This window comes from Phoxinus phoxinus (genome assembly GCF_949152265.1).
Source record: "Phoxinus phoxinus genome assembly, chromosome: 11".
Lineage (NCBI taxonomy): Eukaryota > Metazoa > Chordata > Actinopteri > Cypriniformes > Leuciscidae > Phoxinus > Phoxinus phoxinus.
The window spans coordinates 8,940,478-8,954,794 of record NC_136886.1 but is presented as its reverse complement, the minus strand read 5'-3'; the positions used below and the strand labels follow the sequence as shown (position 1 = coordinate 8,954,794).

The window sequence follows — 14,317 nt, the reverse complement described above, 5'->3', positions numbered from 1 at the left end:
TACTCCCACACCCACACTCCATCATGCTAAAAAGTGGTTAGTCAGCACAGAATTGATCGGTGGCTTATATTACATTTGCGGTGTGCGTGTAAATCTTACAAAGGATCCAAAATTTTTTTGTATATTATCCAAAACAAGTCTTTCGTTGAGACTTGAATCTGCTGAATTGCTGATATATTTATATACTGATATAGTGGCATGTTGTAGACTCTTTAGATGTCCTTCTACACCTCTGCTTAGATTTTAATTAATGTGTTAATTCATGTTAGACATTTCCACTTTCTGTAGGTTATATTTGGTACAAACACAACCGTCTCCATACTTTTAGACTGTAGCTAGCATGCAAAACTGCATGGAGTAGAGTGAAGCTTTTAGCATGAAGCAAGATCTTGTTTTCCTAAATACCAGAATTGAATAATTGTCACTAACCCAAAGAAGCCATATAGCGTTTTATATCCACATGTTGAGAAGCTGATTGTGAGAAACTGTTCATTTTCTTTGGCAACTACCAAGAACCTTGGAAACTTTGGATTATGGCATTAATTTCTTTCTTCTGGGCAGGTTTTCACCAGCTCCCTTTTGTCAAATGGCAAGATATTGGTGTTGGCATTAGACAATATGTAAGACGCCAACATAAAAAAAAAACACACGCAATAGATTACCTAAACATATTTCAGTTTTATTACAGCCCCAACTAGTTATTGTTCCATTTATCCCAGAGAACCTGTCCGCATTTCACTTCCTGGCTATACCTTCACACACTCTTAAACATTGGAAAGAGAATCAATACTGCTCATCTAATGTGATCAATTGTGCTCTCATTAATGAAACCTTCATGCTCTCCCCATTCCAGGAATACATTTTCCGACTGGAGCCTGGTAAAGTAGATTCTGGGAAAGGGAAATGCCCCTACGACCCCAAACTAAACAGCGTCTCAGCTTTGATAAGTACGTACCGCTCATTGTCATCATACTTATACAAAGCATCATTTCCTTTGTTTCAGACTTGGATGAGATCATTTTACTCAAGTTTATCTGTCTACCTCTCTTTATCTCCCTTATGCTCACTCCATTTTGGCAGATGGCCAGCTGTACGCCGGCGTCTACATTGATTTTATGGGAACAGACTCGGCCATCTTTCGCACATTGGGCAAACACACAGCCATGAGGACCGACCAGTATAACTCCCGCTGGCTCCACGGTATGCACAAAATCTTTGAACCATGGCGTACCACCAAGAAATAGTTCTTTGTTTAGTGGAGAAAGTGCCAGATATGAATATTCAACACTGACCCTTCATCCTACCTCCTGCACACTAACCTCATATTTAATGGGGGGGACTATTTCCCTCAAGCAATTACTGCTTAGTTAAGCTCAATCCTTGACCTTTATTAAAATGCCTGACTGTATTATTGTTGCGAGAATTTCACTTATTTTTTTTAAAGAATATTATTCTTTTTTTTATTTATGCTCTAACTCTATAGTATAAACACACTATATAACAGCACCATACTCAAAACAATATAATTAATTCTGAGTTTTATTTGCCAAATTCACAACAACAGCATGCTGCAGACTTGCTGACAATGTTCTTTTTCAAATTCATGCTTTTATTTTTATTGTAGTTAACAAAAATGTGTTTTTTACAGCTACCTTTCATCTAATAGTTTTCATTAATGGTTCACTAATAGGACACTCATTTTTGAATGTTTTAGACTGGGTTTCTCTTGAATTACGTGTGTCTCTTTGGCCCAGATTTTTTACTTTAGTTTTGCCTTTTTGGTTACTAGTGTTTACTGTAATTATTATCACAGGCTTCAAAGAGATTCTTTCACACTGTTCAGTGAGAGGGTAGACTAACAGTGAGAGAGGTCATCATACACTGCATTATTTGCACTTTTCTAGTGAATGTTATTTAATATCATCCCTTTGCTCTCCTTTTTTCCCTCTTTGCTTTTTGCTCCATCTATGATTTATCTCTTTTGCTGTTTTTTCCCTTCCTATCCCTCTTTTTCTTTTTCCTTCAGATCCAACATTCGTCCATGCTCAGCTCATCCCTGATAGTGCAGAAAAGAATGATGACAAGCTGTATTTCTTCTTCCGTGAGAAGTCCTCTGAGATGGGTCAGACTCCCATGGCTCAGTCCAGGATTGGCAGAATTTGTTTGGTGTGACATTTTCTTAACATTTGTCTTTTATTCCAGTACAACATATCTACAAATCCTTAAAGGAATAGTTCACTTATTTGCCTTCAAGTTACATGACTTTCTTTCTTCAATTATACACTGAGAAATTTTAAAGAATGTGCTTGCACTTTTCCATGTAGTTACGAAGAATGAGGACTTGAGCTTTTAAGTCTTCAAAAAGAACTATAAAAGCATCATAAAAGTGTCAACATGTCACATTGCCACAATATGCAACAGCGTTGTGTGCATAACAGGCTAAAATTTAAGTCATTTTTCTTTGATAATCATCCCCTCCAGTAAGAGCATCCAAATCATTGAGTCAGTGAGTTGAGCTCAATAACAGCTCGATTACTCTTCCTCAAGGACAAATCAGTTAGATTTGTTTTTTGTAAACTGATTCATTGTAAATATCTGACTCAAGTGTGACTCATTCACATTGGAAATTGCTACAGTACATCTCTAACACGCCAAAGAGAACTGGGGTGGCTGTCAATATCATATTTCTTTATTTTTAAGTTTCGGTCTTCCTCGCACAAAGCTTTCATATGGTTTCAGAAGACTCCACATTTGTAACTGCACAGAAAAGTACTGTACATTTTTTAAAATGTTCAACAGAAGAAAGTAAGTCACAGGAGTTTGAAACAACATGAGGGTGAATAAATGTTGACGTATTCCCATTCAATATTATCATTTACTATACATTTTTCAATTATTGGGTGTTCCTATGCTGAACATGATGCTAAAGAAATCATGTCCTACAGGACTGAACTGTTGATTGGCAGATTCTCAGTGTCCTCAGATGCAGCATTGTCCAATGCCTCCTACATGAGCAACCGCTTGTTTCTTGGTTATTTTTTGCTGTTTTACTGTGAATCAAAGAAGCATGTTTGTAATAAGTGGGTAGCTGCTGGCGGCTGGTCACCGGGCATCGCTGCGTCTCATTATTGAAGTTGGCTGCTGTCCATAGCAGATGGGGCTGCGCAGTGCTCAAAGCCAATGTTTACAACCCAGTCACAGCCAGTTAATGCAAACCCACAGAAATAGCCCTGAGAGAGGGACAGATACTGATGTTAAGAAATGTCTCTATTTCACAGATAGGGGTGTCAAGGTGTCCATCATATCAAATTTTACAGCTAGAATCTGTGTGGTGTCTAACAGTGATTCTTTATGGCTAACATGATCTCACTTCCTCTACAGAATGACGATGGAGGACACTGCTGTCTGGTGAATAAGTGGAGTACTTTCCTGAAGGCTCGGCTCATCTGCTCTGTGACCGGCTCTGATGGCATTGAGACACATTTTGATGAGCTCCGTAAGTCTCTTTTTTTGAGAAGTTGTAGTTTATGGATAATTTCCTGAGACTGGTGTTGAATATTTTACATAGTTGATCTTTATTACATGACTTCAGATCAGGATGCTGACAAAAGAAAATCTGGTTTCATGTTCTAACATCAGGAAAAAGAAAAAAAAAATATTGGACTGCTTGCATTTGATTATTTCTAACAGGATTGTTAAATTAAATACAAGCAGTCAGAGTGGACAATTCATTGTACCGTAGAAAACAACGGAAATCTATTGGTATGATCCGATTGTAAGTGTAATACCATGGTACCTTTGGTGTATTCCATGATACTGACCCTTACAAAACATTCTGTATTGTGATGTTACCATGGTACATGGATAAGATGGCAATACTTTGAAATATATTATGGAATTTAAATTTATGCATGATTTTTAAAAGGTACCCCATGGCGCTTCCAAGAATACCATGGTACTAACATCTAACATCCAGTAAAATGTATTGCCATGGTACGTCTAAAAAAAAAAAAAAAGATACTTTTTGTTAGTGTACTACTGATTATTTGATAAATCTTTCTGTCTATTTAATTTACCTAGAGGACATTTTATGCTGTTTTGTTTCTATGGACATGCTTGTATTACAAAATATAGAATAAAAAAGCTTTAACATTTGATTGACTCCATATATACAGTAAGGTGTTCACCGAAGGCACATTATAATCAGTTCTGTTCTGTTCATTTTCACGGTATACTTGCTGAAATAAGAGGCCTCTTATTTCAGGATAGGGCATGATATAGCTCATTTGTGGAAACCGTTCATGTCTGATGGTTCAATGGATATGTCTCTCCAGAGGGTATAACTTGGAAAAAGTAATTTCCTCTCTTTCCTGTATGTGCAGCGTCTAGCACTTGTGCTTCAGCGTGAGGTGCCACAAGGGCCTGCGAGAAATATAAAGTGGCAAGCAGTTCTGAGTAGTTTCTGTAGAGCTTTAAATTACAAATTAGGCTTTTAAAAAGTTGTCCTAAAACGGTCTTAATAGAAAAATGTCTTAATTTTGTGGTTTGACATTATGCTCCATACATGATTGTGCATTTATGTGCACACGTGTGAAGTAACGCTTACGTGTAAGCTGCATCTTAACAGACTTACACAAAATGGAGTCTTTCCCGTTGTGGGTGAGTTTGATTGACAGGACTGAAGAGGATTGGCTGATAAACCAGCTGTAACGGCCTCAGCCACTCTTAAGAGGCAAATGAATGTAAGCGCATGAATGCTGGAATTTTATTGCTTTTGCAACGTGCATAAATTGAGTAAGCGACCGTTGTATGCGCTTCATTTCCCAGCTCCTGTAACAGCGCACAAGGTACCCTCAGGACTCCTTTCCCCGTCCCTGCCCTCTCTTTCTCACTCTGATTGGCCATTCACCCTCCCTCTGTCACTGTGTTTGAGGAATGAACTTGTCAGTGGAGTTTTTGACTGCATGGATGTTTTCCCTTATCCTCAGAGGGCCAGTGAGGTTTTATGGGTTGTTTTTTGTGGCTTGGCTAGAGCGAGATTTGTTCGCTGTAGTGTGGGATTTTCCCTCAGCGCTTGATTACTTAGTCCGTTTAGCCGTGACTATCCATCTGAGGTCATCTTCTTTCTGTTTTTGATGGGACATCTGTCTATTCTTTTACCACTCGCCCTCCTTACGTTTTAAACTATCTGGGTGTCCTTTTGTTTCTGCTCTTTTTTCACCCTTCTTCTATGTACCTCTATCTCTCACCCCCTTACAACGTCCCTCAAGAAACCTTACAACATCCCTCAAGAAACTGCTCTTACGGTGAACCCCCCAAAAAACGGTCCCACTCTGCCCATTACAGTCTGTTTCTCCCAATGGCCTTGTTCCATCTTTCTCATTTTGGCTAGCATACTATCACTGGTCCTTTGTGGACCAGTTAATTTGTGTCGAAACGAGCAGGAGAATTTCAGAGACTGAGACAAAGACAGAGGAGAACATTAAGAGGGAAGGATTGTCCTCTCAATGCAAAGTATTTTGTATGATGTAATTGAACTGAGATAGATTTGATTGTCTTCCCACATACACTCACAGACTTCTTCACTTTTTGTGCGCCTTGCTGACATTAAGCTACAGTAATTTCAGTGAATGTTTTCAAACAGGTTTCTCTGACAATTTGCCAATCTTCCATTGTTCAGGAAAAACAACAAGTTCCGTCCCCAACTAGCCATTGTTGATATACCGCACCGTGAATAAAGCTCAAAATTGGAATTAGTGTGTCCTAAATCATAGTACATTGAAAACTACAGAACCTCTAAGAGATATGAGGAAAAAAGAACAGTACATTTCAATACTTGTGTTTTCTCTAGCAAAAATATTGCATTTCCCCAAGAAACTTTGCATTTGTTTGCAAAACCTTTGCATTCTCTCAGAAATTAAATATAAGAAATATTTGTTTTCTTTTTTCTCTCACCTCATATTATTTCAATCACAAAAGTTGTGCAAGTAAAGCGCAAAGTTTCTCAGGTTTGCATAAGAATGCCAAATGCAATAAAATATAATTTTTTTCTCACATCTTATTTTTTTCTACCACCTTTTGAGGCTCCATAGAAAACAGCGTGCCAGAGGTGCCTAAACGGCATTCAATTTCCAGTGAATTTTCAGAGTGGGATAATATTTCCCTCAATCCCTTGTGCAAACAGAGATGAGTTTGTGACTGTTTTTTTTTGTTTTGTTTTACTTTTTACTACAAAAGTAGTAAAGAAAGGCAATAACAAAGCTGCCATAGCAGATTTTAAAATTAAAAACTCAAAGGGGCTGATAGCAATTTTAGCTGTTTTGCTAATTTCTGCTATCAGTTAGCCACTAGACCTCAGCTACTGCATCCCCCATCCCTGTACCACACACCAAAACTCTGCCCTTCAAATACTTGTCAGCTAACCAAATATCAGCAATATCAAAACATTCTATGTTTTATGAGTGACTGAAAAAGGTCGAGCCACTTCCCTATCTCTTTTTTGATGTTAAGCTATAGCTGTCACAGAGACTATTGCAATTTTCTAAGGAATCCTATTTCAGTGACATCAGTCAGGTAGTAAGGATGTTTTATGTTTTCCAAAAACAATGCTGACAGCACTTAAAGGATAATTCCGGTATTTAACACCTTGAGTCTATATTGTAGTTTGTTTTGGATGAACAAGAGTGGTGGACAATGGTGAAAAAAACATTTTTTGACAATGGTTCCTCTCTCGAGTTTTTGACTATAAAAGAATTGGCCATGGACCCATTTAACATTGGAGTCAATGGGCATGTCCGAAAATGTCATTAAAACAGCCAATAATGTTCGTTTACAAAACTGTTAAACTCACCGAGTGGTTAGTGGTGTTCGTTGATGATTATAAACAATATATCGTCGCAATATATGATTCCAATCCGTTTATTTTGCTATAGTGGAACTATTTTTTCAGACACTTCGCAACCGTGTAACTTCCGCTCAATATTTGAATCTGAAGCGTTAGCACACTCCCGACCACTTGATGGCGATAACCGATGTTTATGTCTCGCGGGACACTCACGGTCACAGTCGAGTTCAACTTCATATTGCACTGGTCAGTGGTCACGTCTTTCAATATTTTCAAGGTTTTGTTTGTTTATTTCGCTTACTCTCCCGGAGCACAGTTGCTCTGCTCGCTAGCCTTATGAGAAACGGAAGCGAGCAAAAAGACTACATCGACCAAATGTAAACAGCCCCCTTTCCGTTTCCGGTAGCGCATTTATATTAACGAGCACTCAGTCCTTCAACAGAATTCAATGGGATTTTACTAAATGACGAATAAAACACGACAGAAACTGTATTTCGCAACACTTTTTGTTTCTGGAACATCAACTAACATCACTAATCACTCGGTGAGTTGCACAGTTTTGAAAACTAATGTTAAAGGTTGTTTTAATGACATTTTCGGACATGCCCATTGACTCCAATGTTAAAAGGGTCCATGGCCAATTCTTTTATAGTCAAAAACTCGAGAGAGGAACCATTGTCAAAAAAAATTTTGTCCACCACTCTTGTTCACTCTTGAATTATCCTTTAAGTAATAATGAATTAGGCTAGATGCTAAATGTTTCAAGGTGCTATGCAACAAAGGAATCTGTGGTATCTAGATGCAAGCAAATGTCCCATTACCTGCTCACTGTCTCACTCAAAAGAGTTTACTTTTTTAATGTCACCACCACTTCAGAAGTAGGTGAATTAGTTGCTGGATTTAAAAAACAAATGAGCTAAAGTAATTCAATCTTCCTTTCAGGGGACGTGTACATCCAGAAAACCCAAGACACCAAGAATCCTGTCATTTACGGCGTCTTCTCCGTATCTGGGTGCGTAAGTTCACAACGGTCTCTCCCAAAATATGAGATCCAATCCTCACTTCTCCTCGATGCCTCTTACTAATCAGGCCACTTATCAGATTGGCAAGGGAGCTTGAATAGATTTGCTTTCATATTCACACTCCAGTTGCCCACGGGGCAACACCCCCATTTCTCCACTGCTGAAGACTGTCTCTAACATACTGAATAACAAGTGTTTGGCAGGCTTCACAGACGGTAGTACAAGTCCTCTAACAGCACAAAGGAAGAAGCTTTTCTGTGAATCTGAGATGTGATATTCTCATAAGGACTTATCTACATAATAGCACCACTATCAGATGCAGTTATGAGGATATTCGTACACGCTAAAATATTATACAATGGCCTCAGAGGAAGCTGTCAACATTTTAGATGAGGTTCACATGCTAATCATACAGTGTAAATACACAAGGCTGTGTGTGTTATAACAATTCACAGTCTAGCTGTAGATTAAATCAGCGAAGCCCTCAGGCTCTGTCTGAGCTCTTTAAACCCAAAAGTACCATTCTTGGTGATAATAGTGAAGACTTTCTCCATCAACTGCTAGTGATTTCACAGCTCTATCTGTCCCCTCTCTCTCTCTCTCTCTCTCTCTTTCTCTCTCTCTCTCTCTCTCTGATTTGGTATAATACTGTGTCCAGATCTTCTCAACACACCAATCTTTCTGTTTCTACATCTCTAGGTCTGTATTCAAAGGTTCAGCAGTATGTGTGTATTCAATGGCTGATGTCCGCATGGTCTTTAATGGCCCTTTCGCTCATAAGGAAGGGCCAAACTACCAGTGGGTTGCCTACCAGGGTAAAATCCCTTACCCCCGACCAGGAACAGTAAGTGTCACAAGTGACATTTAGAATAATAATCATTCATGTTTGAAATTCTAAGAAGCTGATATACATTTGATGTTATCTTTCTAATAATAGTGTCCAGGAGGGACGTTCACCCCCAACATGAAGTCTACTAAAGATTACCCAGATGAGGTTATCAACTTCATGCGCAACCATCCCACCATGTTCAATTCTGTTTATCCAGTCCACAAGCGCCCCCTGGTGGTCCGTACCAATGTGGATTATGAGTTCACCACCATCACAGTGGACCAAGTGGCTGCAGCTGATGGCAACTATGAAGTTCTTTTCTTAGGAACAGGTGAACTTACTACCCATCTACACATACAGATAGGTTAAATTTATTTGATACATAAACAGTATACATAATGTGGAGCATAAAAGTCTGAGACCACAATGAAAATGTTTCTAATTCTAAATCATTGTTTATTTCCAAACAACCAAATGTGTGACATAGTTAATATAAACACTTTTGTACACAATAAAGCTGCTCTAGATCTAGAAATGCAGTAGTGAACTAGTCATTGACACCTTCTGTTTTTGATAGCTTTTCAGAAAATGAAAGAATATTTATTTTTTATTCAGTCCTAAAGAATATTGTTTTATAAATATTTCTGACGACTCTCTTTTGGTCATTTACAGATAGAGGAACCATTCAGAAAGTTATTGTCCTGCCCAGAGATGATCTGCAGACTGAAGAGCTGGTTCTGGAGGAGGTGGAGGTCTTTAGAGTAAGATCCTCTTTCCATTACACTTCCATTTTTGTCACTTTGTGTTTTAGATTTATATTTGTTTTTTTTTTATTATGTTTGATCAAATTTAAAATATATAATATTGTGTTATACAGTGAATTCAGGATGATTGGGACACTTTTTGCCAATGAGACTTAGAAAAAGTCTCCCAATCAACCCGAATTCACCCCTATATCTTATACTACTCTATTTGATCAAAATATAATTAATTTCATATTACAGGTTCCAACTCCAATCATAACTATGAAGATTTCCCCAAAACGGGTAAGCTGCACAACAAATTCATTTAGAATCCAAAACTTAAAGAAAACTAATTCTGAAATATTAATAGTAATTGTTTTAATAATATGAAATATATTTTAAAACAGAATATTTACATTGCACTGTCATTTAGCAGATGCTTTATTTAAAGTGAGTTACAAAATGAGGAACGTTCATTATCCTGGGATTCTTGGAATCACTAGATGTATTTTGAATGAAAGTAACTTTTATTTTCCTGTCTTTGTGTGTGTGTAGCAACAGCTGTATGTGAGTTCAGCGGCGGGTGTCACTCATCTGGCTCTGCACAGGTGTGATGTGTACGGAGAGGCGTGCGCTGACTGCTGCTTGGCCAGAGACCCTTACTGTGCCTGGGATGGAAAGTCCTGCTCTCGCTACTCTGCAAACCAAAAAAGGTGAGAGCAGCATGTGTGTAAACGTCTTTATCATCACATCATTGTATTTAAAATACGAGTCAATATAATGGTGCGTTCAAGTCATGTCAGAAAGATCATATTTACGAGTTTAAAGCAGACGAACACCACCACAAAGTCGTAAATACGAGTGGGAAGCTCGGGATTTTCTTTAAGTTTACGAGTTGGGGGGTCAGTGAGATACATAGAGGAATACCACAATACTTACAGGTATTTAACAGCACATTGTCAGGCTTTTTTATTTACGAAAAAATAAGCAAATTGTCTGCACAAAATATAATAGCATTGTAATTTTAAAAAGTTTTTAGTGGCTTCATAAATGTATTAAAAACATATAAAAAGCAAAGCACACCTGATGCACATTCTTTGTTTTTTAGCAGTAGAGTTTAAAAACCTTAATAAAGAGAACCGTAAACACGACTTCCCAAATCGTAAATGTGAACTTCCCAGGAGGACTTGAACTCACCATGAGATTTGTTTGAATTCATTTCCTCATTTGCTATTGGTGGTTTAAATCTTGTAGGCGGAGTCGGAGGCAAGATGTGAAGTATGGCAACCCTATAAGACAATGCAGGGGCTACAATTCCAATGGTGAGGAATGATATTGATGAGTACAACTACTTTGGAAGAAGTAAAATAAATCTTTTGATTTTGGTTATTGTTTTAGATATGTTGTTTTAATTCCTGCCAGCTAATAAGAACACGTTGGAGACCGTACAGTATGGAGTAGAGGGAAGCACGGCCTTCCTGGAGTGCCAGGCCAGATCTCCTCATGTGTCAATCAAGTGGCATTTCCAGAAAGAGAACAGTGATAGGAGGAGAGAGGTATGTGTGGCATAATGTCTCGTTACACCATAATTGTTAGAATGAATTTTGTGTCATTTCAATCATGCATTTATTTATTGAGATGGTATTTACTGAAGTCAGTAGCGGACCGTGACACTCACCCCCTTTTGTCATCAGGAAAAAAAGTAATCTCAGCCTAAAATCAGCCTAGCTTACTGTGTCTTCTTCTATAATACTGCATGCCACCTTTGACAGGAAATGTCACAAGCAAACACCAGAGAGAGTGTGAGTTATCACCAAAATTGAACAGAAAATAATCGAATGCAAATCATCATTACACATAATTGCATCATCACACAATCGGTGTGTGATTTCAGTGGAATATGGTGACAACCGGCCACAAAAAACAACATAATTTAATGTAAGCCGACGGATCATGACAGCGCTCAGACCAAAGCACATTAGCAACAGACAATCAAGCAATGTTAATATATCATATCATTAGACTGCCACAGCAGCCGATTCAATGTATGTAACAGACCCTATTAATCTTATGATTTAAAAAATATATAAATATTATGCCGAATTTCTGCAAATGTGCATAAAGGTCGCTGAGTTAAATATGATTTTTACAATAGTTTAGGCCCTGATGTACATCCCTCTGACTAAAGTAATATAATCAATTCATATTATTTTTCCAATAATCATTTAGTTTCTGTGTATATAAGCAGTCACAGACATGTGATGATGTGCAGTGTTATACTCTCTATAAAACAAATATTAAAAACAACATTTAAACAAACAATTATTTCAAATTATTTGTTTAATTATGACCTCGTACTAACTGATGCAGTTACAGCAATATTGTGATGTACAGTGTTACACTCCCTATAAAATACATAATATAAAAATGTAAACAAAATTGATTCTAATTTAAAAAAAAATTATATATATATATTTAACTATTTATATATATATATATATATATATATATATATATATATATATATACATTGTATTATTGAATATTTATGGCCTCATACTAATTGATAGAATTTGACCAGTTACATTAAAATAATTTTTTTCACATTTACTCCAAGCAAGCAATTTAATAGGTGATTATTTGGAAGCGTAAAATCAGTTGGAACTAACTTTAGGGGGCTTGTTTGAGTTTGCATGAACTGTATTTGTCAAATTCTGGATATGTTGCTGAACGGTCTTTGACAATGAATCTAGAAAATTCACTTTAATATAGATTTTAACCTAAAATCTTCGTTCCTATTTTTCACCAACCCATGTATTCCAGATCCGCTCTGACGGGCGCGTCGTTCGCACGGAGCAGGGTCTCCTCCTGCGCTCTCTCCAGCTGTCTGACGGAGGGGTGTACCAGTGCACCTCCACCGAGAAGAACTTCAAGCACACGCTGGTCAAGCTTCAGCTAGTGGTTCTTTCCGCCCGCACCATCAACAGCATCCAGACGGAATCCAGCGCTCCCGTCACGCCGCCTCTCCAGTCCAGCGTCTGGACGCCCAGCGCAGAGCAGTACAAAGACCTGCTGACCATCCTCAGCCAACCAGAGATGGGCCTCATCAACCAGTACTGCCAAGACTACTGGCAGATGGGGGACGACCAACACAAGAAGAAGGACCTCAAGGAAGTACAGAAGGACCTACGGAAGCCGAGGAACCGGAGACACCACCAGGAGCAGAGCAGCATGGCTGAGACATGAGAGGGGAAAACATCCAAACACAGATTTCCCTGCTGGACCTCAAAGTCTCTGACCGCCATTACACACAAAATATTCAACGCATACCCACAACCATTATGGCCGAGGAGAAAATAAACTGTACGTTTTTGAAAATGCATAGTATTTATTGTAGGCTGTACATAGTTAGATTCTGTGGATATCTTTGTATGGAAATAGAGCAAAAAAAAAAAAAGGTTTTGTGTATAGATCTGTGCAAATATTTTGTTATCATTGTACTTCCCTTCCAATATATTTATTACAACGGTATTCACGTCATAAAACACCGTGCGACTGTTATAAAACTTTGTGTACATACCACTAGCCGGAGAGTTGGACATTTGAAACTCCTGATGGACAGTTTGACTGCGCTTGATGTTTCGATACCAGAGCTATGATGACTCTACGTCGACTCTATTAGCTGAGCACGTGTTCATCCTGCAGATGTACGGAGAAAGGAATTCCCACGTCTGTTTGAGTATTCTGTGACCTCCCAAAAGACTTTGAGAAACACTTTATCACTCATCTTTTAACCTTCTTGATCTTCCATATTTTGCTATGCTAATGTGTGTTAAATATAAAGTCGTTTCTGTGTGTTATATATTTGGTTTATTATTAATGACCGCTCCTGTACAGTATGTACATCACTTTTTGTTTTGTTCTTTTCATTTATAGAAATAATGTACTATTGCACGCAAAGAATCTCAAAAAGCTGGGGGTTCAAAACCTGTCCATCTCTTTGCAGAGCAGAGTTGTTTAAAGCATTGTTTCAAATTTTTTGTTTTTTTAAGCGAATCTTAAATGTGTAACTCTCCAGACATTTTATGTAAAAACAAAAACTAAAAAAATTGGAAGCGTTAAATCATTTGGAACTAAACTTGTTTGAGTTTGCATGAACTGTATTTGTACTGTACAGATATGTAGTCGAATTCTGGATGTGTTGCTGTATGGTCTTTGACAGTGAATCGAGAGAGAGATGAAGAGAGAGACTGTTTTCTGAAGACAGAGGACTTTGCCGAACTAGTGATGGAATCAAGCACAATTACCTGATGTGTGTGTTTCGCCTCTGTTGTGTTTTCTCAAAACTCACAGCAAACAGGCTGTGTGAAATGGTTGTTGTAAATGTTTTTGTTTTCTTTTATTTGTAAGACATTATTCATCTCTGTGGTTTGTCCTATTGTTTTGTCTTTTTTTAGAATATTCTAATGTGAAAAAGATCCAGAATTAGATGTTATAAACAGTTATTGTTATCGTAATGTGTTTTTTATTTGTTTTATTTTACATCTTTGTCGTTGACTAATTAAAGTTATATATTTTATAACAAATTTAGGTTGGCCGTTCTTCAGAAATGTTGCTGGGTACCTTTCATTTTCCCTGAAGAGTTTACGGTTGATAAAAAAGCAACAGCTTCTTCACTTTACACCAAAAGTGGATTAAGGAAGCTGTTGATTTGCATATTTTATGAACCGAACTTCACATTAGGGTCATTCACAATAACAAGTGTGATTTGTGCCTGAAAATTATATTTTATTTAATATTAATACTAAATCTCTTTCCAAACATGCTTTCTGTTGATAAACAATGGCTACAACTGTCTTAATTAGCAAATGTCATCACA

At 37.6% G+C, this 14,317-nt stretch overlaps 1 protein-coding gene across 3 annotated transcripts in view; it reads left to right on the top strand.

The window, feature by feature from the left end:
- The window catches only part of sema3fa (sema domain, immunoglobulin domain (Ig), short basic domain, secreted, (semaphorin) 3Fa), a 94,856-nt gene extending 80,832 nt beyond the window's left edge, over positions 1 to 14,024 (top strand). For all 3 annotated transcript variants that reach the window (XM_079629663.1, XM_079629662.1, XM_079629664.1), the window contains 13 exons: positions 854 to 947; positions 1,081 to 1,200; positions 2,027 to 2,166; positions 3,382 to 3,496; positions 7,787 to 7,856; positions 8,566 to 8,710; positions 8,804 to 9,026; positions 9,368 to 9,456; positions 9,700 to 9,741; positions 9,994 to 10,151; positions 10,693 to 10,760; positions 10,861 to 10,994; positions 12,262 to 14,024. In XM_079629663.1, coding sequence (XP_079485789.1) covers positions 854 to 947; positions 1,081 to 1,200; positions 2,027 to 2,166; positions 3,382 to 3,496; positions 7,787 to 7,856; positions 8,566 to 8,710; positions 8,804 to 9,026; positions 9,368 to 9,456; positions 9,700 to 9,741; positions 9,994 to 10,151; positions 10,693 to 10,760; positions 10,861 to 10,994; positions 12,262 to 12,684 — 1,821 coding nt within the window. In that variant the 3' untranslated portion in view covers positions 12,685 to 14,024. The remainder of the gene's footprint in view (positions 1 to 853; positions 948 to 1,080; positions 1,201 to 2,026; positions 2,167 to 3,381; positions 3,497 to 7,786; positions 7,857 to 8,565; positions 8,711 to 8,803; positions 9,027 to 9,367; positions 9,457 to 9,699; positions 9,742 to 9,993; positions 10,152 to 10,692; positions 10,761 to 10,860; positions 10,995 to 12,261) is intronic.
- The last annotated feature ends 293 nt before the right edge of the window (positions 14,025 to 14,317 follow it).